This window comes from Dendrobates tinctorius, unplaced genomic scaffold (genome assembly GCF_039654945.1).
Source record: "Dendrobates tinctorius isolate UK_male_01 unplaced genomic scaffold, ASM3965494v1 ptg000003l, whole genome shotgun sequence".
In the NCBI taxonomy this organism is placed as follows: Eukaryota; Metazoa; Chordata; class Amphibia; order Anura; family Dendrobatidae; genus Dendrobates; species Dendrobates tinctorius.
Window position 1 is genome coordinate 103155128 of NW_027361671.1, and position 25612 is coordinate 103180739.

At 45.6% G+C, this 25612-nt stretch overlaps 1 protein-coding gene and 1 long non-coding RNA gene across 2 annotated transcripts in view; one reads left to right on the plus strand and one right to left on the minus strand.

Annotated features, from left to right (window-relative positions):
- Positions 1 to 4258: 4258 nt before the first annotated feature.
- On the minus strand, positions 4259 to 5985 carry LOC141080344 (uncharacterized). Its single transcript, XR_012228888.1, has 2 exons — positions 5788 to 5985; positions 4259 to 4693 (listed from the first exon to the last, which is right to left on the minus strand). It is a non-coding gene; the product is annotated as an uncharacterized lncRNA (long non-coding RNA).
- The window catches only part of PPTC7 (protein phosphatase targeting COQ7), a 50058-nt gene continuing 29621 nt past the window's right edge, over positions 5176 to 25612 (plus strand). The window contains exon 1 of the mRNA XM_073565474.1: positions 5176 to 5664. Coding sequence (XP_073421575.1) covers positions 5463 to 5664 — 202 coding nt within the window. The 5' untranslated portion in view covers positions 5176 to 5462. The remainder of the gene's footprint in view (positions 5665 to 25612) is intronic.

The window sequence follows — 25612 nt, forward strand, 5'->3', positions numbered from 1 at the left end:
TATACCATGCTGGGTTGTATTACACCATTCTAGGGGGCTATATACCATTCTGGCGGGCTATATACCATGATGGGCTGTATTACACCATTCGGGGGGGGGGCTATATCCCATGCTGGGCTGTATTATACCACACTGGGCTGTATTATTCCATTCTGGGGGGCTATATACCATGCTGGGCTGTATTATACCATTCTGGGGGGCTATATACCATTCTGTGGGGGCTATATACCATTCTGGACTGTTTTATACCATGCTGGGCTGTATTATACCATGCTGGGCTGTATTATATCGTGCTGGGCTGTATTATACCATTTTGGGGGGCTATATACCATGCGGGGCTGTATTATACCGCGCTGGGCTGTATTATACCATTTTGGGGGGGCTATATACTATGCTGAGCTGTATTATACCGTGCTAGGCTGTATTATACCATTCTGGGGGGGTATATGCCATGCTGGGCTGTATTATACCATGCTGGGCTGTATTACACCATTCTGCGGGGGCTATATACCATGCTGGGCTGTATTATACCATGCTGGGTTGTATTACACCATTCTAGGGGGCTATATACCATGCTGGGCTGTATTATACCATTCTGGGGGGCTATATACCATGATGGGCTGTATTACACCATTCGGGGGGGGGGCTATATCCCATGCTGGGCTGTATTATACCATACTGGGCTGTATTATTTCATTCTGGGGGGCTATATACCATGCTGGGCTGTATTATACCATTGTGGGGGGCTATATACCATGCTGGGCTGTATTAGACCATGCTGGGCTGTATTATACCATTCTGGGGGGGCTATATACCATGCTGGGCTGTATTATACCATGCTGGGCTGTATTATACCATGCTGGGCTGTATTATACCATGCCGGGCTGTATTATACAGCCCAGCATGGTATACAGCCCAGCATGGTATACAGCCTGTATACCTTGGTGGGCTGTATTATACCATGGTGGGCTGTATTTTACCATGGTGGGCTATATACCATGGTGGGCTGGGCTGTATATCATGTGGTGCTGGGCTATATACCATGTGGTGCTGGGCTATAGACTATGCGGCTGTGTTATATACCATGGGGGGTACATTTTACATTTTATTCTATAGGGGGAGGCTGTGTTATATAATATGGGAGGCTACATTATATTCTATGGGGAGGTGGGCTATGTTATATTCTATTTGGGGCTACATTATATTCTATGGGGGCTGTATTATATTTATTATATTCGATGGGGGATGCATTATACTATATGAGGAGGGCTACATTGTATTCTATGGAGGGGCTACATTATACTATATAAGGGGCTGCATTATATCCTATGAGGGGGTTGCCATATATTCTATGGAGGGGTTGCATTATACTATCTGGGGGGTGGGGCTGCATTATATTCTATGGGGGGTTACATTATATTCTGTGGAGTGGCTGCATTATACTCTGGGGTAGCTGCATTATTCTCTAAGGGGTGGCTGCATTATACTATAAGAGGGGGGCTGCATTATATTCTATGGGGTTACATTATATTGTATAGCGGGGCTGCATTATACTCTGTGGGGTGGCTGCATTATGCTCTATTGGGTGGCTGCATTATACTATATGTGGGCAGCATTATACTGTATCGAGGACTATGGGGAATACATTATATGATGAGCTATGGGGTGTATTATACTATGGGAAGTGAATTGTACTACATGGGTGACTATGGCGGTGCATTATACTATATGGAGAACTATGAGGAGTGTATTATGCTATATGGAGGACTGAGCAGTGTATTTTAATATATGGAGGACTATGAGGATTGTATTATACTATATGGAGGACTGAGGAGTGTATTATACTATATGGAGGACTGTGGGGCAGATTATATTGTATGGAGGACTATGGGGCGTAAACTGTAGATGTGCTGCTGATAACATGATACTGTATGGTGATCTGTTAGGGTGTGTGCACACGTTGCGGATTAGTCTGCGGCTTTTTCTGCAGAGAATCCATATCTGTTGGCAGAAACTGCAGGGTAAAACACATGCATTTTTCCTGTGGATTCCTAGCATGTGTACAGCTGATTTGATGCAGGTTCTAGTGCGGTTTGGCAGTGTGGATGAGAGATTGATTGATTTGTATGTCCCGGAACGTACACTGCAGCTGCGGTTCCACAAAAAAGTAACATGCTGCGGAAAATAAACCGCAACAAATCTGCACGGAATTTTCCGCAGCATGTGCACGGCGGATTTGGTTTTCCATAGGTTTACATGGTACTGTAAACCGCATGGAAACTGCTGCGGATCCGCAGGAACAAATCTGCTGTGGATCCGCAGCAAAAATCGCAACGTGTGCACACACCCTTAGTGATCCATTAGTGATCGTTCTGTCCCCATTATTCTTTCTCAGACGGTGGAAAGAGGCTGGGAAACAAGTGTTGAACGACTTCTTCAATTTTGTCGATCACACTCATTTAGCGGCCTGAAGTCAGTGCATGTAAATACAATCGAAATGCTTCTGTGTGATGTGCAATATGTTCGCATTTGGAGCCCCATTTTAAACTTTGCCTAGGGCCCCACTTTGCCTAAAACCGGCCCTGACAAGGTGTACGGAGTGGAGCCGTGGTGTACAAAGTGTACGGAGCCGTGTGTGTGTACAGAGCAGAGCCAAGTGATACAGGTTGTACGAAAAAGAGCCCTGTGTGTACAAGGTGTATGGAGCGGAGCCGCGTGTGTATGGAGCGGAGCCGCGTGTGTACGAGGTGTACGGAGTGGAGCCGCGTGTGTACGAGGTTTACGGAGTGGAGCCGCATGAGTACAAGGTATACAGAGTAGAGCCGCATGTGAACGAGGTGTATGGAGCACAGCCGCGTGTGAACGAGGTGTATGGAGCACAGCCGTGTGTGAACGAGGTGTATGGAGTGGAGCCATGTGTGTATACGAGGTGTACGGCGTGTGGCCACATGTGAACAAGGTGTATGGAGCAGAGCCACATGTGTACAAGGTTTACAGAGTGGAGCCATGTGTGTACGAGGTGTACAGAGCGTGGCCGCGTGTGAACGAGGTGTATGGAGCAGATCCGCATTTGTACGAGGTTTATGGAGTGGAGCCATGTGTGTACTGAGTGGAGCAGTGTGTGCGCGAGGTGTACGGAGTGGAGCCGTGTGTGTACGAGGCATATAAAGCGGAACCGTGTGTGTATGAGGTATGCGGAGCAGTGCGTGTACAAGGTGTATGGTGGGGGACAGTCCCGATTTTGAAGTTCTGCCCCGCTGTCTTGGCCGGGAGCTTACTTTTCCCGTGGACGCAGGCGTACCCAGCGGATCCCCGAGGAGCACTTTAAAACTCGCACGGGACATTCCACCGGAAGTGACGTGCTGGAAGCTGACTGGAAATTAGGTAATTTCGGAAGGAGATTGTGATGGAACCATGGAGGCACTTCAGGGAATGCTTCAGATCCATCGCCGTGTCCTCCTCCGACAGCGCAGACAGCGGGATTGCCTTGGAATCGGGGATGCCAGCCATGTGAGCGGATCATGATATGTCCTGCACCAGGAGTCTCAGGTGGGCACTACAATGGGAGCCGGGCTGCTATAGTATCTTTATAGAATCTTTCTTTCTCTCTCTGTTTCTTTCTCTCTGTTCTTTCTTTCCTTCTCTAATCTTTCTTTCTCTGTTCTTTCTTTATTTCTCTCTGTTCTTTCTTTCCCCTCTTTCTTTCTCTCTCTGTTCTTTCTTCTTTCTCTCTGTTCTTTCTTTCCCCTCTTTCTTTCTTTCTCTGTTCTTTCTTTCTCTCTCTGTTCTTTATTTCCCCTATTTGTTCTTTCGTTCCCCTCTTTCTTTCATTCTTTCCCCTTTCTTTCTTTTTGTTCTTTCTTTCTCTCTGTTCTTTCTTTCTCCTTTCTCTCTGTGTTCTTTCTTTCCCCTTTCTTTCATTCTTTCCCCTCTCTCTTTCTCTGTTCTTTCTTCTTTCTCTCTGTTCTCTTTCTCTCTCTGTTCTTTCTTTCTTTTTCTCTCAACTACTGCAAAATCAACCCAGGAATTTTTTAAGGAAAAGAAATGAAATTTTCTACAATGGTCGAGTCAATCACCAGACCTCAACCCCATCCAGCAGCTTAACACAAAACTTAAGGCAGAATGAACAACAAACAAGCCAAAACTAAAGTCAGCTGCAGAAAAGGAAAAACATCACCAAGGAGGAAACCCAGTGTTTGGTGACGTCCACGGCTTCCAGATTTCAGGCAGTCATTGCCTTTAAGAATCCTCTACTAAGTATTGAAAATGAACATTTTATTTACGGTAAAGTTATTTTGTCCATTTACTTTTGAGTCTTTGTAGAAAAATGGTTGCAATTCCTAAACCCTTCAAGGGACATTTTTGTTCAACCCCTTTATTTAAACCAGAAAGTCTACAATTCAATTGCTTCAATCTAAATTAAAAAAATAATGGCCTGCAGAGGCCAAATCATGAAGATTCGGTCACTGTCCAAGTATTTCTGGGCCCCACTGCATGTATATACCTGTATATGGATATCATTTTATTGTGGGCGAAGGTAAGGGGAGATATCGCTTGGGCCCCCGATCTTTTAAGACGGTAGTAATGTGCCTGGAAGCAGCGCTCCACTGCGGCCAACAAGGTGGGTCACGGATGGATCCAAATCACAATTGCTGTGGAGATACATGAATTATGGTCGGGGGTCTCTTCAGAGCTGAAAACATAAGAAACATAAGGGGTTAAAAATAAAACCTGATCGTCCCCCCCAGAGACCAATTACGTGGAAGAACCGAACACCTAGTAGACCGACGGAGAGGACCGCGGGGTGGACGTCAACGACGGGTGTGGGGCTTGGACTGGTGAATATGTTTTATTATTTTCTCACCCCACACTAATAATGCAGCCAGTTGTCAGGGTTTGTGGGAGTCAAATCCCCCAAAAAATTAGGATTCACCAGAATTCAACATCTTTGGTAACTTCGTAATGACCACACTGGCCACAACACGGAGAGACGGTGGCATTGTGTGTCGTCAGTGACTCGGGAGCCACCTCTGCCATAGACACGGTACAGGCTCCTCAGTGCCGCGTCTACTGTGCCCAGTGCTGCCATCTGCCCGGCGTGCCCGCCTGACAGAACAGCGCCGTGCCTACTGCGGGGAATCCTGGTGACGTACAATGACGTCAGGCGGTCACGTGTCTCACCGCAGTTGCCTCCCTCCTCCGGCCTCCTGAGTGTCAGTGCGGTCCAAGATGGCGGCAAAGGTCGACCGGACTCCTGGAAACCGGCACTGAGTGCGTCGTACAGGACACAGAGAGAGTCACCGGGACAGCGGGAAGAGTGCGAGCTAGGAGAGCTTGTGACCGGCCGAACAAGCGCTGAGGGGCTGACTAGCGAGGAGCCGGCGTGTCCTTGAGGAAGAGGAAGGAGCGACACGGAGGAGGACGAGGAGGAGAGCAAGAGGCACGGGGGACCGTCCGGGGCCATGTTCTCGGTTCTGTCGTACGGCAGGCTGGTGGCCAGAGCCGTGCTCGGCGGTCTCTCCCAGACGGACTCCCGGGACTACAGCCTGGTCACCGCCAGCTGCGGGTTCGGTAAAGATGCCAGGAAGGGCATCCTCAAGAAGGGCATGTGCTACGGGGACGACGCCTGCTTCATCGCCCGGCACCGGACGGCGGATGTGCTGGGTGAGTGTCTGCGGGGGCTGCTCCCGCCGGTGTCGCTGTGTACCACGTTTCTATACGTCCGGTGTAGTGTACGAGGCACGTGATAAGACCCCGACTCTCCAGGCTTAAAGGGGCAGCGCTTACCCAGACTAGATCCCGGCACGGCTGCTATCAGAGAACAATGGCGTAGTCATGCAGGAGCTGGTGTTCTCCCCAGACTGTGCTTAGTGCAGGGATCAGGGCTGTGAGCCATTAGTCCTGCACCCTCCTGTGTAAGGCACGCTCTCCAGACCTCTCTGTACATTTGGGGGAGACCTTGCTCTCTTTCTCCTCTTGTAAGGAGCCGGTGGTCTGCACTGTGTATGGTTATGGTGGGCGTCATTGCTGCTGACAGAATGGTGACTCCAGGGCCCGTCCTATAGGACACATTGGTTTGGTAGAGAGGGGAACCTCACTCAGGACCCCTGATCATAACCAGAGTATGGCCCCCACGTGCCAGGACTGGCTGGCGGGATCTGGACAGTGTCGCCCTCCTCATGGCCATACTGGGGAGAGGCCTCATCTGTTATGTGTCCTTGAGATGTGCACACCGTGGCCTGGTGACATTGTCAGCCGTGCAGAGGACATGGGACAAGGGCTTGTACTCCGTGTCCTGACAAGAAACCCAACCCTTACCTTCTGGTGTAAACTGACCTGAGCAGGATCCCGGCCCATTGCTGGCTTCTGCACTCAGTAACCTTGCACTTCTTGATTTTTTTCCTCTCTCTGGCAGAGTCTGTATTGTATTTCTGCTGCCACAGTCATAGAGTAGTAGAAGCAGGGTCTGTAGGATTTCACGAAACACGCTGAGGCTATCACACTGCCGCCATCTTCACACATTGCGTTTTTGCAGCATTTCTTTCTGCATCAGAACCTGCTCTCTTGGCACTAACGTAAAAGCAGGTTTTGCTGGGTGTTTGCCTCGGTTTTGCTGCAGATTTCTCTGTTCAAGCTGATAAAGTTTAGTTGTTAAAAAATGATTCAGCCTCATCAGGTTTTGGCAGTAAGTAAAACCCGATGCCCATTGCTTTCAGAAACGCTGCTAAACTGCTGAAAATGACATGCTGCGTTTTTATAGATCTTTAACAAAAGTCAGGAAAAAAAACAAGCTGTGTGCGTGAGTTTCTGAAATCTCAGACTTTGCTGGTACTGTGCATAGAAAAACTGCAGAAACACATATACTTGCTAGCGTAGTTGTATTAGGGCATCACACTGATTATATAATTTCAAGTAATTTTCCCGGATTAGAAAAACACGAGACTTCTACTAAAAATAGTGCCACACTTGTGCGCCCCTGAGCCTTTCTGCAGGCTTTCTTTTTGGGGTGTACGCTTTCCCTCCTCCTTGCCAGATGCTGCCAATCATAGCTCGGCGGTCTAAGGCTATGCGCACACGCTGCGGATTCTGCTGCGGATTTGGCCTCTGTGGATCCGCAGCAGTTCTGCAGACAGTGTACAGTACAATGTAAGTCTATGTGATTTACATTCTGCTGTGCACATGCTGCGGATTTTCAACTGCAGAAAAACTGCGGTTTTGAATCTGCAGAAAGAATTGACTTGTCACTTCTTTCTGCAGATTCCGCTGCGGTTTGCCAACTATTCCATTGTCCAGGTGTAAACCACAGGGGAAAACCGTTGGCCAATCCGCAGATAAACCGCAGGTCATTTTACCTGCGGATCCGCAGATACAAATTCGCGGGTGAATCCGCAGCGTGTGCACATGGCCTAATGGTTTGAGTGAGCTTTCACCTCTCCCGGACAGTGCCAATTACAGCTGCCGAGCTGTGCTTACCAGCATCTGCGAGGGAGAAGCTCGTGCCCCAGAGAAGAGCAAAGAAATGTCCAGTTGTAATGTAAGCAGAGATTTCACGTATTTCACTCCAAAAGTGATAATGAGAGTATCTCTGCAAAGAAACGATGAGGCGCAAAACAGAAAGCAGGGGCAAATCCAGGGCAGCTCAGGGACTTTTATAAAGGATTTAACACTTTTTTTTTTTTTTTTTTTTTTTTTTTTTTGTTTTGTTTTGTTACCAAGTGTCAGGTCGTCTTTTAAACAGGTTCTTCTTGATTTTACAAAATCTGTCCAATTTTATAAACATACATTTAATTAAATCCAGCTCTTGGAGGTCCCTGCTACTTCCAGAAGTGACTACCTGTTTTCCAGTCATCTGTGCTCTACATCTGATCTCACGAGTCATAAGCCAAATATGATGACCAGAACGTCATCACTTCTATCTGTAAGGACCACAGAGTTGCTGGAGCTTAGTCTCAAGGAGTAAGCTATTAAAGAGAATCTTGTCACCCCATTTTAGCCCTATCAGCTGCCGGCACCGCCATCAGGGGCTTATCTGCAGCATTCTGTAATGCTGTAGATAAGCCCCCGATGTAACCTGAAAGATAAGAAAAACGAGTTATATTATTCTTACCGAGGGGCGGGGTTGGGTGCGGTGGGTGTCACGGTCCGGTGCCTCCCATCTTCTAGACATGACATCCTCCTCCTTCTGCCGCGGCTCCTGCGCAGGCGTACTGATCTGCCCTGCTAAGGGCAGAGTAAAGTACTGCAGTGCGCAGGCACCAGGCAAAGTCAGAGAGCTCCAGTGCTTGCGCACTGCAGTACTTTACTCTGCCTTCAACAGGGCAGATCAGTACGCCTGCGCAGGAGCCGCGGTACAAGTAAGAAGGACGGCATCGCTAGAAGATGGGAGGCACCGGACCGCGACACCCATTGGACCGGACGCCCAGGTGAGTATAATCTAACTAGTTTTTCTTCTCTTTCAGGTTACATCGGGGCTTATCTACAGCATTACAGAATTCTGTAGCTAAGCCCCTGATGGCGGTGACTGCAGCTTATAGATGAAAAAATAGGTGACAGATTCCCTTTCAGCAATAGTTACCGTATTTCTTTATATTATACCGGTCTCTACCCTGGCGGAGATTATGTAGTGTTGTGGAAAACCCCTTTAAAACCTGTCTGAGTTATTTGTACTTCTCTACATGCTGCACATGTTGCCCTGCTGAGCTTGTGTGTCCCTTTTGTTCTATTAAATTTCTGCAATTATATTTCTGTTAATACCAGTATACTGTATGTTGGGACTGGCTGAGATTAGCTATGCTGGTTCCTGCAACACATTAACACATTGCACCTGCATTAACCAGGTTGTCCTGAGATGCCCATTACCCAGACATGGCAATCCTCTGTATTTCTCCCTCTGGCTACTTTGTTGTGAAATATTGCCAGAAGTTTGTGTACTAAAGAGAATGGTGAATAAAAGCAAGTGCAGCTAATATAGAGCTATTTATCCATAGTAAATTATTCCTGCTCTCATTCTGCTCAGGGAAATGAAGGCTATATGTTGTAATTTTAAAGGTCTGTTCAACTGCTGACAGTGCTATATGGGTGATGTGCATGGTCATGTAGGGTTAGTGACCAAAGAATCCCTGGTTTTAATCATCCCGGAACATTGACCGTAGAAGACCCATTTATGTGCTGTATCCCAGGCTCTCAGCATTGGGTGTTGCCTAAACGCTCTTCTTGCTCTTGAGTAATGGATGTAGCATCTAATTAGAATTTACCTTCTACAATGCAGTTGGTAACTTTGCACTAAATAATTTTTATACACACTTTTTAAAGAGGATCTATCACCTCTTGGAAAACTTCACAACTTAAAAGGAGTCTAAAATATCAAGCTTTTTTCCAAAATGTTACAATTTTTTTTGAAAACGAAAAGATTTCTGTTGGATTTTGTTATAATGCCTCTAACCCTTTAAAAATGGTAGGCTGAAAGTAGCTAAACTTGGCTCTTCAGTGTGTCACTATTTTGACAGCTCTGTGAGGCTGAAGAACTTTGCAGGTGAAACAGTCACTGTATGTAAGAAGGGTTCCTGTGTATTGTGGAGCAGCAGTAGGAAACTCGAAATGGGGAGGGAGAGAAGTAGTCTCACAGATTCTCCTCAGTGATGTACACACATTGTAGTGATTGTCAGCCTAAAAGGGTCAATGTGCCAACGATTCTGGATGCAGCGTGTTTTCGTCTAAAATGCTGCTTTCTATTGAGCGCAGGTAAATCTGCATGTGATCACTGAACCGTGCTGATTTATCGAATCCAATACATTCTATTGAAGAAACTTCTCTTGCGGGGGACTAGTATTTCCACATTAGAAATTCATGTGCTGCATGTCCGTCTCCACGGGTGATCCGCAGGCGTCTGTGCACGCGTAGTGGGCAAGGGGTTTCTAGAAATTCCATCCACTATGCTGTAACATCTGGCCGATGTGGGTTTGACGCTGCATTGATGGACCTCGTCAAACCCACAGCTGTTCCTGATCGTGGGCGCGTACCCCAACAGGCAGCTGTTTGCTCTTGCAGATGAACTCTTAAGAAGCTGCCGTATTCTCCTTCTTTATTTGGTCGTCATAATGCTCAGGATCATCTTATTATACCGCTGATAAGTATTAATTAACAATATGATGTAAAGTTCAGGTTCCTGGCAAATTTTCATTGATTCGTTCTTTGGGATGCATTGAAATGATTCACCATGTTATACATTCTCCACTAGTGAAATTGAGGGGAAAGAAAAGGTAAATTTGATTCTCCGACTGTATTCTATGCACTGATGAGTCAACAGAACAGTGATCAGGCCAGATCTCTGCACAAGGCTCCGTCTACCAGATGCTATAAGGAATCTCTCTCCTCACCGTTGGTATCTCCCAGAGAAGAGTCTTGCCAGACTGTGCGCTCATTTTTGTTAAAATGAAAGTAAAACCTGTGTTCCTGTAATAGTCTGATTACTCAGATGTATTTGAGAGAAGTCACTCTTCATGTTTTTCTCATAACTCATAGGTTCTCTTCGAGGATAAGTATTCCTGATGCTTCAGCACTCCAAGGTGTATTAGTAATGACACACAGAACCACTAATAAAGAACGTCTTCCAAGTATATTGATAAAAATTGTGATTAAAGGGTCGCGCTAGGGAATTTTACTCACCGGCCGCCGTCTTCACCTTGTATCTTCCTCACTGCTGCACTACGTCACCACGTTTGTGACCGGCTGATTCACACAGTGGTTGCTGTATGGGGCAGAGAGAACTTTCTCAATCTAAGGCTAAGGGACTTCAGAATGAGACTCTGTAGTCATGTTCTGAGTCCCATGAACATACAACGTCCTCTGCACATAGTGATTTGGCAGGTGGCAGAGGTGGTGTTGTGAATCCAGAACATGGCTGACACTGGGCGAAGAGGGCGGTGAGTGTTACTACACTAATTACCCTCACAAACATGATACCTAGCACACAGGAAAATTCAATGTACTCTTTAACCTTGGCTCCTCAGAAAACATTGTACTATTTCTCCTTTTAGGAGCAGTCTGGGTAACAGAGCGGCAAGTGTCAGAAAACCAGATTTCACACAACTGCCCTGTAGGCTCCTTGGCAGAAAGCAGATGCAGTCTATGATGCCGGTATTCTCTAAGCACAAGGCAGCGCTGCTGAGGATTGTGACTGATTCCAGCTCATCATTTGCAGTACACAGACTTTGTAGAGCAGTCCACTACAGAGTCATTTCTCTGCCTGTGTTCTCGTACATTATCCAAGTCCCTCCATTTTAGAAACAAACTAGTTTGGTTAAAGGGAACCTGTCACCAGGGTTTTTCTATATAAAGTAGGCCCAGCACTTGTACTCCCTCTGTTACAGCATTCTGGTATGCTGTATATCTGTCCCCAATGTGCTCTGCATAACACAAAAAATAGCTTTTATTATACTACCCTACTGCAGAGTTCAGTCCAATGGCATCGCTGGTCTTGATCCGGCGCCTTCTCTTTTTGCGATTGCTGTCCTTTTCTGCTTTGTGGTGATGACTGTTCCTACACCTTCCACACAGTGTCCTCCATCACTTCTCTCTGCCATGCCGAGGGCAGATCAATGTGCTGTAGTGTGCATGCTCTGGGAAAGGGCAAAGAGTGCCTGTACATGCACACTAAAGTACTTTGCTCTGCCCTCGTCAGGGCAGAGAGTAGTATGGCTGCGCAGAAGTGTGGTGGAGGAAACTGGATGACTCCGGACACGTCATCCATATGAAGGTGGACGGTGATCATAAAAAGAGAGGAGGCGTCCATAGAACCGGACCTTGCTATAGGCAAGTATAGTAAGCTATTTTTTGTGTTGTATAGAGCAAGTTGGGGACAGCATTATAGATTGCTGTATATGAGGGCATACTGGTGCTGGCCTTGCCTCATTTGGGAAAAACCTGGTGACAGGTTCTCTTTAATGAATATAAGTTACTGATAATTTCTGGAATTTGTGAAAGGGGTTTTCCTGTAAGAAGCATAACTAGAGTGGTGGTCAAGCATGTTACCGCTGTTCTACATCTGTGGAGCTTTCAGAAGCTGCCACGGGCTGTGTTCAGGAGTCATATACTGTACACCGACGAGAACAGAGTTAAATGTTCATCCACCTTCGAGCAAAGTTCTCATCTCTAAAGTTGTGCAATGAGGTTCTTGGGACCCCAGTTCTAGTGAATAGTGGAGCCCCCAGGGGTCAGACATTCAACACACAGCCTGCAAATAGATAATTGCTGTTTGTGGTAAACCCCTCTAAATTCTGCCTGTGTAGTTAATTTTTGGTTAAAATATTCCCTCGGTGTAAAGGTTAACTGCATCCACAACATGTCCTAGTAAGAATTTAGTGTTAGATTTTGTCTGGTTTTCTTCAATATATTCTTAAAGCACTACTATCTTATTTTTTTTCTTCTATATTAAGGCCCCGTTACACATAACGATGTCCCAGCGATCCCACCAATGATCCGACATGGATGGGATCGCTGGGACATCGTTAGGTTGATCGCTGGTGAGCTGTCACATAGACAGCCCCTCCAGCGATCAGGACCAGCGAGCAAGCTGGTTTCTAATGTCAACATCGGGTATCCAGGAGCTGCGGCTCTTGGAGGATACCCGCTGTTTACCTTGGAAACCGGCGTACACGCTGGTTTCCAAGGTAAACATCGGGTATCTGAGGCTGCGTTCACACGTCATGTTTTTTTTTTGCGCTTTCACGGCGGTTTTAAATGCGCGATTTTGCCGCGAAAAATAAGCATCCCATGCAATCCTATGGGATTCCGCAATGCTGTGCTAATGCTGCGTTTTTTTCCGCAGCAGAATCACTTCACAGTAAAAAAACGCAGCATGCTCATTAATTTAGCGGAATCGCGGCGATTCCACCCACATAGGAATGCATTGTTCTGCTTAGTTTCCACATGTAGCTGTGCCTACCATACGAAAAGTAAGCACAACATTTGCAGATGGTACCCACGGTCCGGAGGAAAGGAGACTGTCCTCCGGGCTGTGGGTACCATATCCCTGTAAAAAATAGAATTAAAACAAAAAATATTGTTGTTCTGACCTTCCGGCGTCCTGCGCCGCCTTCCCGCCTCTCTCCACGCTCCCGGCATCTTCCGGTCCCAGTAATCCTTTGCGAGAATGACAGCGATGACGTCGCGGTCTCGCGGGAGCGCGACATTTCGCGGTCATTCGCGATGATGTCGTGGGAGCGCGACGTCTCGCGGTCATTCACGCAAAGGATTACTGGGACCAGAAGATGCCGGGAGCGTGGAGAGAGGCGGGAAGGCTGTGTGGGACGCTGGAAGGTGAGAATAACAATATTTTTTACATCCTATCTTTTACTACTGATGCTGCATAGGCAGCATCAATAGTAAAAAGTTGGTCACACTCGTCAAACACGATGTTTGACGAGTGTGACCAACCTGTCAATCAGTTCTTCAAGCGATGCTACAGATCGCTTGGAAAACGCTAGCATTCTGCAAGCTAATTACGTTTGCAAAACGCTAGTTTTTCTGCGGGAATTTAAAATGCGATTTTCCTGCGGAATGGAATCCGTAATTCTCGCGGTAACTTTTGCGGGAGTTCCGCTACGTGTGAACTTAGCCTAAGAGCCGGGTGGCTCCTGGATACCCGATGTTTACATTAGAAGCCAGCGTCGCTGGTCTCTCGCTGCCACACGCAGCGATGCGTGCTGGCCAGCGGGAGACCAGCGATCAAAAAATGGCCCAGGCCGATCGAGCACGATCAGCGATAACCGGCAGGGGGACCGGTCGCTGATCCCCGTCACGCACAGCGATCTCGCTAGTGAGATCGCTGTGTGTGACGGGGCCTTTACTGCTGAAGTGGTAGCTCTAATGTGTTCCCTGCCCGTAGTAATATACTTATCAGCTGCCACGTCTTCTGCTTTTCCCCACATTGCTCCTGTCCCATTCCCCATTCTGCCATCTTGTGACTGCAGCTGCTGACTGACTGGATGTCAGAGGTAACGGTCACAAGCTCTCAGTGTGATTCCGAGAGTCTCGTTCTGGCTCTCATATACTTACATTTAGAAGTGACCCCCGGCTCGCCGAGCCAACACGAGGGTGAATCCGGCATGTCACAACTAGCGGTAGCTGACCGGAGTGGCCCTGAGAGTAGAAGGCAGCTGGTATGTATGTTAAGGCCCCGTCACACATAGTGATCTTGCTAGCGAGATCGCTGCTGAGTCAATTTTTGTGACACAACAGTGATCTCACCAGCGAGATCGCTGTGTGTGACAGCGATCAGCGACCGGCCCCCCTGCCGGTATCGCTGCAGGAAAGGCCAGGACTTTTTTTTGGTCGCTGGTCTCCTGCAGGCCAGCACGCATCGCTGCGTGACAGGCGGGAGACCAGCGATCTGCTGGTAACTAATGTACACATCGGGTATCCAAGGGACGTGCGTCCCTTAGATACCCAATGTGTACGTTAGTTACCAGCGCGCTGATGCAGGGAGCTGGTAATTAACGTACACATCGGGTGTCTAGGGACGCACGTCCCTTGGATACCCGATGTGTACGTTAGTTACCAGCTTCCTGCATCAGCGCGCTCGTAACTAACGTGCACGGCGTCGCTGTGCTGATCGCTGGTGAAGCTGTCTGTGTGGCAGCTCACCAGTAATCACATAGCGATTCACCAGCGATCCTGACACATTGATATCGTTGTCAGGATCGCTGGTGAGTCGCTATGTGTGACTACAGCCTTACTAGGGGCAGGAAACATGCATTAGTGATATCACTCCAGGGGTGAAAAAGAAGCTAACAAAAACACTGGGGTGCTGCTTCGATTCTGCATGCCTAAGTAATTGTAGTGTTTCCAGCGCTTGCTCACAAGTCGCTCATAATACTGCAAGCTTCCAAGTGGAGCTCCGTAATTCTGGTCAAAAGGTGGATCTTCACTTTTTTTTCCTTCTTGACATCAGTCCTAAGACTGCACCACCTGCTAAGATCATACAGCGGGACCTGTCACTAGGATTCTGAGTATGAAATCTAATTTCTGGAGTCTTTTGCTATCGATGTTCCCAACAATAAAATGGCTTATTTAGACAGTGGTGAAACATAGCGTGCGGTCACATTTCTTCAGTTAATTCTTGCATGTGCTTTATGTAGGCACAGAATGGGGTGTGGAGAAATGTAGAATAAAATGAGTCACTCCACAGTGGAAACGTTCAGTTCTGGGCCTCGTGGATTTTCCACAGTTCAGTGACTCATGCGGGAGAATGATTCTCTTATTTCAGTTTTGCCATATATGGGATCAGCGTTCTTTATGGAGACATAAGAGGGCAGCAAATAGTCCAGTTCTTAAGCCTATATTTAATTCCTCTTCTTGTGCTTCCAGCTACATTTAGTTTGTTCTGTAGCTATTCACAGCAGTGTTGAATGGAGGACAGATTTTACTTAAAGGGAACCTGTCACTAGATTCATGCTGTCCAAACCCCGATTGTAGCCAGGTATGTCTTTTTCAGAAAGCAAGACCATAGAAAGACATTGGACTAGTCCAATACTGTCCCCGGCCGGCTTCTCTCCATCTTGTGCCATGAGGGGAGCTGTTTACGTGAGAGCCAGCTTGGGGCCACGCCAGATTAGTCAGGTCTCTTCCATTGTCCTCAGTCGGATTTACAAGCTGTTTTCTCTGAGACATTGTAGCGTTTCAGAGAAAGACACAGGGTGTGATTCATGTTCCCCTGGCCCTGGAAGCGCAAATCAAGTGATAGGTCCCTATAACCTAGCATATATGATTGTATATAGTTTCTGTTGTCTAGATATTTGAGGTATGGGAATGTGACCGACTTTGGCTACTAACCACACTCTGGTATTGCTGAAGGTCATAGAAAATACATCCATGTTCTAATGTCATTTGTTCATTCGCCTTTAGAAATTTCTAATAGATCTTTTGAAGGTGGACGGCGAAGAATAAGGGCCAGGAAAATAAATATTAAAATCAAAATGAAGCATTCAGAGCAACACTGGCACATTGTATACCTTGAATTACAATATGCAACAGTCTTAGTGAATTGGAAGTGTTTGTCTGCTGCCATACATGAAGGGAATCCGCCACCAGTTTGTGCTACACAATCTAAGGGTTTAGAGACCTTGATTCCACTACTCAGGGCTGTAGAGTCAATAAGCCAAACCTCCGACTCCTCAGTATCCCCGACTCACGATCAGGAATAGAACAGACATTTAATAACTTTCCAAAATTATGAAATAATTTACAGCACATCCTGCACTGAACTACTGTACACAATGTTTTATATATTTTAGGTGTCGGGAGTCGGTCCTTTTTATACCAACTTTACCAAAATGGACTCAGCCCTGAAAGTAATGTGTGCGTTACTGGGCTCCTTGCTGTAGTTTTTATTAAGTCGCTGTTACCTGCTGTAGCTGTTAGTCCTCTCAGTGATGCACTGTGTATAACCTCACCATTCCCCCTCCCCCACACCAGTAATTGATCGCCTTCCACCAATACTGTAGATAGCTAGAAAGCTGACACAGTGGTGGTGGGCAAGGATAAGTAAAGCTCATGAATATTGAGAATTACATTGCGCGATCATGGAGAGGTCTTGCGGGATATAAGCCAGTGATTTGTAAAAACAAGATGCCCAGTATCTGGGTTTCTGTCTCTCCTTTATGCTGTACTCAGTTGGGGTAATAAAATTCTGGTGACTGTCTCTTTAAAGGGAATCTGTCACCAGGTTTTCGCTAGTTTATCTGAGTACAACATGATATAGGGACAGAGACCCTGATTCCAGCTATGTGTTACTTACTTTGCTGATTGTGGCAGTTTTCATTAAAAATGTTTTTTTGTGCTGTAGATCTACCGGTTCTCTGAATTCTGAGCTCTATATAACCCTGCCCACACCACTGATTGGCAGCTTTCAGTGTATTCTGTGCATAAGCAGAAAGCTGTGGTGGGGGTGGAGCTCTACAGAGCTTATGAATATGAAGGACTACATGGCAGTAGGCTTACTAGTCCTCAAGTGATAACATCATTGTTTTATCAGGAGATTATCAAAATTACAGCAAAAAGCCCAGTAGGTGACACATCGCTGGAATCAGGGCCTCTGTCTCTACATTATACTGCTTTCAGATTAGGTGGTAAAAACCTGTTCTTGGATTCCCCTAGAGTATAGCAGCCTTACTACAGGGTAGGTGTTTTGTGTAATTGTTACATTTTTTACGACTTGTCACTTGCATGTGTTTAGTTTGCAAACATTTTGCCAATGTCCAAGAACAATATTTTCCTTTAGAGGATAGGTAACACATGAAAGAGCCACTGTTTACAGGGTTGGGATTTATTTACAGTCTGATTTCCTGGCATGATATAACTTGTTAGTTTATCCATGTCATGCAAAATGAAAGCCCCCATGCACTCTACACAAACATCAGCCAAACCCACCAATATCTGTACCGCAGAGGATTGTCGGGCGAGAATGGTATCCAGAGAGTACTATTCTCTAATGTTTACGGTAAGCTTCTCCTGTGTATGGAGAGATGGGTAAGAGAGCTGATGGCCAAACCATCATCCCACCGACAACTATCTAAAGCCTATGGGCCTTTAGGGCCCCGTCACACATAGCGACTCGCCAGCGATCCTGACAACGATATGATCTTGTCAGGATCGCTGGTGTGTCACTACATGATTGCTGGTGAGCTGTCAAACAGGCAGCTTCACCAGTGATCAGCACCTGCAACACGCGCGTAACAAATGACGCACGTCGCTTAGTTACCCGCTGTGTACGTTAGAAACCAGCGCGCTGGTGCAGGGAGCTGGTAACCAAGGTAAACATCGGGTTTCTAAGCAGCGCTTAGAAACCCGATGTTTACCTTGGTTACCAGCTCCCTGCACCAGCGCGCTGGTTTCTAACGTAGACATCAGATTTCTAAGCGGCGCTTAGAAACCCGCTGTTTACCTTGGTTACCAGACTCCAGCTCGCTGATCGCTGGTCTCCCGCCTGTCACGCAGTGATGTGTGCTAGCCAGCGGGAGACCAACGATCAAAAAATGTCCTGGCCATTCCAGCACGATCAGCGATACCCGGCAGGGGGGCCAGTCGCTGATAAGTGTCACACACAGCGATCTCGCTGGTGAGATCGCTGTTGCGTCACAAAACTTGTGACTCGGCATCGATCTCGCTAGCGAGATCGCTGTGTGACGGGGGCTTAAGGTCATCAAATTTTTTTGCTAGGCAATCACCTAAAGACACTTGTCTGCTAGTAAAGTAGTTTGTGATTTGCCCTCATATCCCAAGTCATTTGATAAGGCCCTTCAAAGAGGCCATTATTGACTTTTACTGTTGCAAACTAATCACAATCCTTAGGCTATGTGCACACGTTGCGGATTCTGCTGCGCTTCGGCCTTGCGGAAACGCAGCAGTTCCGCAGACATGGTACAGTACTATGTCACCCTATGGACTTTGAAATCCGCTGTGCTCACGATGCGTTTTTTTCCGCGCAGTTTTGCTGCGGTTTACAAACCGCAGCATGTCAATTGTTTGAGCGGATTCCGCAGCGGTTTCACACCTTTAACATAGTAGAGGTGTGAAACCGCAGGGCAAAACCGCAGGTCACTTTACCTGCGGATCCGCGCGGAAAAAAACGCAGGTGAATCTGCAACGTGTGCACATTGCCTTGCTTTTTATTTTTTTTCAATTTGTAAATGAAAGCACAGTAAACTATGCTTTTCTACTCAGATCAGTTGCTGATAGAAAGCATATCGTGCTGTGTACGTTTTTGCATTGTCCTACTCCAGGACCTTCTGTTGGAGGTGTTTAGAAAATCTTCCCAATAATTCTTCTAACTGGTAGATGTATGTGTTTACAGTCTAGTGGAGAGTGAGACGTATTCTAATTTTTATGTAATTTGATAATTGTTTATTTAGCACATTATGTTGTCTTTCCCGCCCCGTCTGTCTCACTTGCTGCCCACGGGCTGTACTCCAGTGTAATCTATCTCTGGCCAGAGACATTGACAGATTACAGGAGGTGTCTTTGCCTCTGTGCTCCAGGCATGATGTCAGCCAAGCAAGTCTTGTTGGACAGGTAATAGGCAGCATGGTCGCCCAGGCTCTATAGCACTACACCAATGCCTGTGTTATGAACAGGGAGAAGACAGTAGACTGATGCCAGATACCCCTGGACACAGCTACCATCCATTAAGAGCAGGAGAAACCTAGTGAAATGCAACATGCCCCATGATTTTTTTCCACTCTATCAACCATTCCCCATGAAGATCGCCATGTGAAGCTTCAAGCACTGTAGTCAGGTGATATTTGATATGTGATATCCTTGTCCTTTTAGATACTTAAGGTTGGAATGTTTAACCTACTGTTTGGAAAATTGCCTTTTGCTTTAACATTATAAAGTCACCTCAATGTTATTTGAAGTTCATTGATGTTTAGTAAACAAAGAGCATGATTACCAGGACTCATGATGTGTCTGCTGACTGGTTCCCTTCACCAGTGCTACTTCAATGATCTTAGATCTCTTCTCACATGTTGGCTACTGCAGAACCATTCAGCCTTTCAGAGATGATTAAACTTTTACTGTTGTGAAGTTATAAGGGTTAAGAGTTGACCAGCGATTTCTCATTTACAAGACCATTTTTTTAGGGACCACCTCACATTTGAAGTCCGTTTGAGGGGTCTATATGGCTGAAAATACCCAAAAGTGACACCATTCTAAAAACTGCACCCCTCAAGGTGCACAAAACCACATTCAAGAAGTTTATTAACCCTTAAGGTACGTCACAAGAACTGAAGCAATGTGGAAGGAAAAAATGAACATTTTACTTTTTTCACAAAAAGTTTACTTTGGAACCAATTTTTTCTTTTTTTTTTTTTTCTATTTCCACAAGAGTATCGGGAGACAATGGACCACAAAATTTGTTGTGCAATTTCTCATGAGTACACTGATACCCGGTATGTAGGGGAAAGCCACTGTTTAAGCACATGGCAGGACTCAGAAGGGAGGGAGCACCGTTTGACTTTTTGAATGCAAAATTGGCTGGAATCAATGGTAGCACCGTGTCACTTTTGGAGTCCCTCTGATCATAGAATCCTAGAATGGTAGAGTTGGAAGGGACCTCCTGGGCCATCTGGTCCAACCCCCTGCTCAAAGCAGGATTCGCTAAATCATCCCAGTCAGATGTCTGTCCAGCCTCTGTTTGAAGACTTCCATTGAAGGAGAACTCACCACTTCTCGTGGCAGCTTGTTCCACTCACTGATCACTCTAACTGTCAAAAAGTTTTTTCTAATATCTAATCTGTGTCTCCTCCCATTCAGTTTCATCCCATTGCTTCTAGTCTTTCCTTGTGCAAATGAGAATAAAGTTGATCCTTCTACAATGTGACAGCCCTTTAGATATTTGTAGACCGCTATTAAGTCTCCTCTGTCTTCTCTTTTGCAAACTAAACATTCCCAAATCCTGCAACCTTTCCTCATAAGACAGGGTTTGCAGACCGGTCACCATTCTGGTCGCTCTTTTCTGAACTTGCTCCAGTTTGTTGATGTCTTTTTTAAAATGTGGTGCCCAAAACTGGACACAATATTCCAGATGAGGTCTGACCAAAGAGGAGTAGAGGGAAATAATGACTTCAAATGATCTAGACTGTATGCTTCTGTTAATACTTCCTAGAATTGCATTTGCCTTTTTTGCTGCTGCATCACACTGTTGACTCATATTCAGTCTGTGATCTATTAGTATACCCAAGTCTTTTTCACATGTGCTGTTGCTTAGCCCTATTCCTCCCATTCTGTATATGCTTTTTTCATTTTTATTGCCCAGATGTAGTACTTTGCATTTCTCCCTGTTAAAAACCATTCTGTTAGTTGCTGCCCACTTCTACAGTTTATTTATCTTTTTGAATCCTCTCTCTCTCTTCTTTAGTATTAGCTATCCCTCCTAGCTTTGTGTCATCAGCAAATTTAATCAGTTTACCCTCAATTCCTTCATCTAAATCGTTGAAAAAGATGTTGAACAATACAGGGCCCAGGACAGAGCCCTGTGGTACCCCACTTGAGACATTCCTCCAACTGGATGTGCAGCCATTTACGACCACTCTTTGGGTCCGATCACTAAGCCAGTTATGAATCCACCTAACAGTTGCCTTGTCCATTCCATACTTAGTCATTTTTTCAATAAGGATTGTATGAGATACTTTGTCAAATGCTTTGCTGAAGTCAAGATATACTATATCTACAGCATTTCCTTGATCCATCCAATCAGTGATTCCGTCATAGAAGGAAATTAAGTTAGTCTGACATGACTTATTAGTTACAAACCCATGCTGACTCTGTTTAATCACTTCATTCTTATCCAGGTACTGACATACATGTTGTTTAATTTGTTTAAATTACCTAAACAGTGGACCCCCCCCAATTCTCTAACTCTAACCCTCATACCTACCCTAATCACAAACCTAACACTAACACACCCCTAAAAGTAATCCCAACCCTAATGGAAAAATGGAAATAAAAAAAGTTTTTATTATTTTTATCCAACTATGGGGGTAATAAGGGGGGGGGGGGGTTAATTTACTATTTTTATTTATTTATTTATTTTTAGAAAAATCTATTGTTGCCGGCCGGCAGATCTTGGCGGGCGCACTGCGCATGCGCCTACCATTTTCTTCAAAAAGATGGTGACCGTGGAACAGGACTAGGGGATGCAGGAGGGTCCAGGGACACCAGAGGTACTGGGGGGAAATTTGGGGACCCCATTTCTCTCCTCTGATGTGCGATCACATTAGAGGAGAAATTTAGTTTTTTGGGGTTTTTTTGCGTGTGGTCGTCGTTATTTCGTTAACGGCAACTGCAACACTGAGATCAGTAAAAACCGACCCGAATCATGTTCTCTGGGGTCAAAAGGCGTATCGGCGGTCGTTAAGGGGTTAAAAAGAGAGTCCTGGTATTTGGGACTTTTTTTTGTGGGAGGGGATTAAAAAGCCTTCTTCACAACAATTGAACCTCCTTTAACGTGTTTGTTGATTTGGGGGCAATCTTAAAAGCGGCAATATTCCTTTGACAGTTACATGTCAAGCAGCACTCCACTCACTGCTGCTAACCTGGTAAATGCCACTGTCAATCTTTCATCGCAATATTGCAAGTATACTAAGGCCAGTCTTATAGTAATATAATAAGTGTACAAATCCCAGCCTGATACCAGTATCGTACCTATCTGCATCATCAGCTCTTAATATGCTGTTGGTCTAGTGATCGGATGAGTGCTGAAATGCACCAGTATGAAACTCGTGTGGCTACCTCGCTGCGTGCTGAGGCTTGCAGATAAGATACTGTCTTATACTGTAATTTGTTTCATATGTTAGCCTCAGGACAGGGTGTAGGCTAGGGCTGAAATCTGTGGTTTGTGTTTGGTGTTCTGATTTTACCTCTTATCCCAGAACTGATACAGGTTAGGAAAGGTTTCTTCATACTTCACTGAGCAATGTGGAATAGAACTGTCCTGGAAAGTCTTGTTCAACTCGTTGACATCCATTTTTTTTTTTATCCTTTTCCCCACAACAAGACTTCTGATGGACAGAGGATCAAATACTTGCTGACTGTGTTTAGTAATGCACATGTCTTCCGTACAACTATAGCTGATATTTTACCTTCTCCCAATGTGACATACAGCTGGGTATAGGTGCATGAAGGGGACTCAGGAACTGAGCGTGCTACATACAGCTGGCTCCTAGCTTTAATAACTCTGCTGATGGACGCTAGCACCAACCATGGCAGATTCAACCTACTTAGATGCCATAAAACAATACTGTAGCAACAATGACAGAACTGCATTTAATTTTTTATCTTTTACCATTCTGCTTTTCCATTTATTGTGGTAATTTAAACGGACTCGTCTGAAAAAAAAGAAAAAAAAAATCAGGTCCACATTCAGCTAAGTCATAGGGGAAAAAATAAGATTCTTGGAAGACTTGATTAAAAAGCAAAACAACAAAATTTGAAAAAATGGCAATGACTGGAAGGGACTAAATGAAGAGTAATGCAGCATTGGACACATGTCGAAACTCTTCACTTGTACCAGAGTAAGGTTGTTTTACACATGTGACTTTCATTGTCCAAGTACTGGACCATGAGGTCTCCTTACATTAACTCAGTATATGTTTTTAGGAAGCTGTTGAGCTGAATTAGGACCCCCAGCTTGTCCATACTCAGAATGTGAACGTCAGATGTATGAACCTTTCTGAATGAAGTGGTGTCCAGCGGTCATCTTGAAGCTGGGAGTATATTAATGCGCTTTACTCTTTCCGCTGACCACACTTGTTCTAGTATAGTGTCCTTTTTATAGGTGCCACTATCCTTCCATGTGTATGCTTGAAGTTGCTACTGTTTCCCAGTATCTCCAATTTCCCAGCATGGTTTGACTGCCTGCCTGTCTTCAGCTGGATCATTTCAGCTCCGGCTCTCCTGGCCACTTCTCCTCTCTTTATAACAAATCCGGGAACCAGAGAAAGTGAGGAAACAGTTGCAGTTCTCACTTCCTCTGGGTGTCTGATTTGTCCGAAGGGTGGGAGAATGACGTGACCTGGAAAGCCAGTGGTGATACCCGCACTGGAGGCGAGTATTGCTGTTACTATTTTAAAAGGGGGGGAAACATAATGATTGAAAAGGGATTGTCCGAGTAATGGACAATGCCATTAAGCTCCCCAGAGAATTCAGTCCAAGGCATGTTCGCACAACACATCTTTCACACTGATTTCAGCACACATTCTGCACATGAAATGGGTCACTTTTTGAAGCAGATCTGCAGCACAAATTGGAGGGTATGCCTCGGATTCTCTAGCATTTCTGCTTCAGTTTAATCAGCTTAAAGAATCTATTGTGTGAACATGGCCTGAAAGAGAGAAGCTAACACTGCATTGAGAAAGTTCATACGGTTTTGTCATCGAGAACCTTCGTAGGAAAAGGTAAAGACAAAACTTAGCAAGTGTGGTGTGGAAAACCTTGCTGGGAACAGTCATGACCAGTGAGCCAAACTTTATCCCCCAACAATCAGTTCCTGACCTCACTTATTAATTTGTAATTGAATGGACAATGATCCACAGTCGGGGGACGGTGAGCGCAGCAAAGACGGTAACCAATGTCAGTGGTTGTGTAGGGAGATCTTCTCCTAGTGCATATGGGGGTCTTGTTTCGTGTCCACATACCTCTGGCCTCGTTGTGAGTAGGGGCTTGTGCTGATGTGTTGCAGTCACTGTTCGCATGTAATCACACTTAGTGCTAATCTTCACTAACCTCTAATCCCTGGCATTCTGCATCAGATTTACATACCTATAAATACATTTTGACATGAGCAGGAGACCTTTTTCCATATGTATTACTAAATACTTTGTCAGGCTCTTATCGTGAATATCCGATTGTCCAAGTTCTGTAAGTGGCACCCAAGAGGAATCCCACTCACACTGAATACAACCAATTTTCTTTCATTGCTGAAGTTCACAAAAAACTCGAAAGGGTTTTCCAACAAAAAAAAGTTAATTTTAAAGTTAACTTTAATCAACACATCTTGAAATAATAATAATTTCCACAATTGGATGTGTTTAATAAAATGTCCCTGTACTGAGATAATCTTATAAATGTGCCCCTGCTGTGTAATGGCTGTGTCTGACCGTACAGGGACATAGTCTGATCATACCACAGCTCCTGAGCAGGGGAGGAAGGAAAAAAGTATAGAAACATTACAGTATGAGATCGCAAGTGATTCTTTTTGAAAGGTAAAAGATTTCCCGGCCAGGGGCACATCTATAAGATTATCTCAGCACAGGAACATTTTATTTAAACACATCCAATTGTGGAAATTATTATTACAAGATCTATTGATTAAAATGAACGTTGGTCGTGGGAAAACCCCTGTAAAGGCCCCGTCACACACAGCGAGGTCGCTAGTGAGATCGCTGATTTTGTGATGCCACAGCGATCTTGCCAGCGACATCGCTCTGTGTGACACACATCAGCGACCGGGGCCCCCTGCTGGGTATCACTGATCGTGCAGGATCGTCCTGGGCCATTTTTTGATCGTTGCTCTCCCGCTGGCCAGCACGCATCGCTTCGTGTGTCAGCGGGAGCCAACGATCAGCGAGGCTCCCAGCGCTCTAAGCAGGCGCTGGGAGCTGGTATCTAAGGTAAATATCGGGTTACTAAGCGGCGCGCGTCACTTAGTTACCCAATGTGTTCCCGGCGCGAGCACGCAGGTTTCTGAGGTACACATCGGGTAACTAAGTGATGCGCGCCACTTAGTAACCCGATATTTACCTGATATACCAGCGTCCTCGCTGGTGCTGATCGCTGGTCAAGCTGCCTGTTTGGCAGCTCACCAGCGATCATGTAGCGATGCACCAGTGATCCTGACAAGGTCGCATCGTTGTCGGGATCGCTGGTGCATCTTTATGTGTAACGGTACCCTAAGGAACTTTTTCACAATGTCATTGAGGATGACCTTTACATTACAATCTGCTCCTCTTTTATGATGAACAGGTGGTGGTACGGTTGACCTCTATTCTTTTTAATAGAATCTGATTAATCTGTTCAGGCAGTAGTCTGGCAACATGTGTCACTCAGATTATAGGGT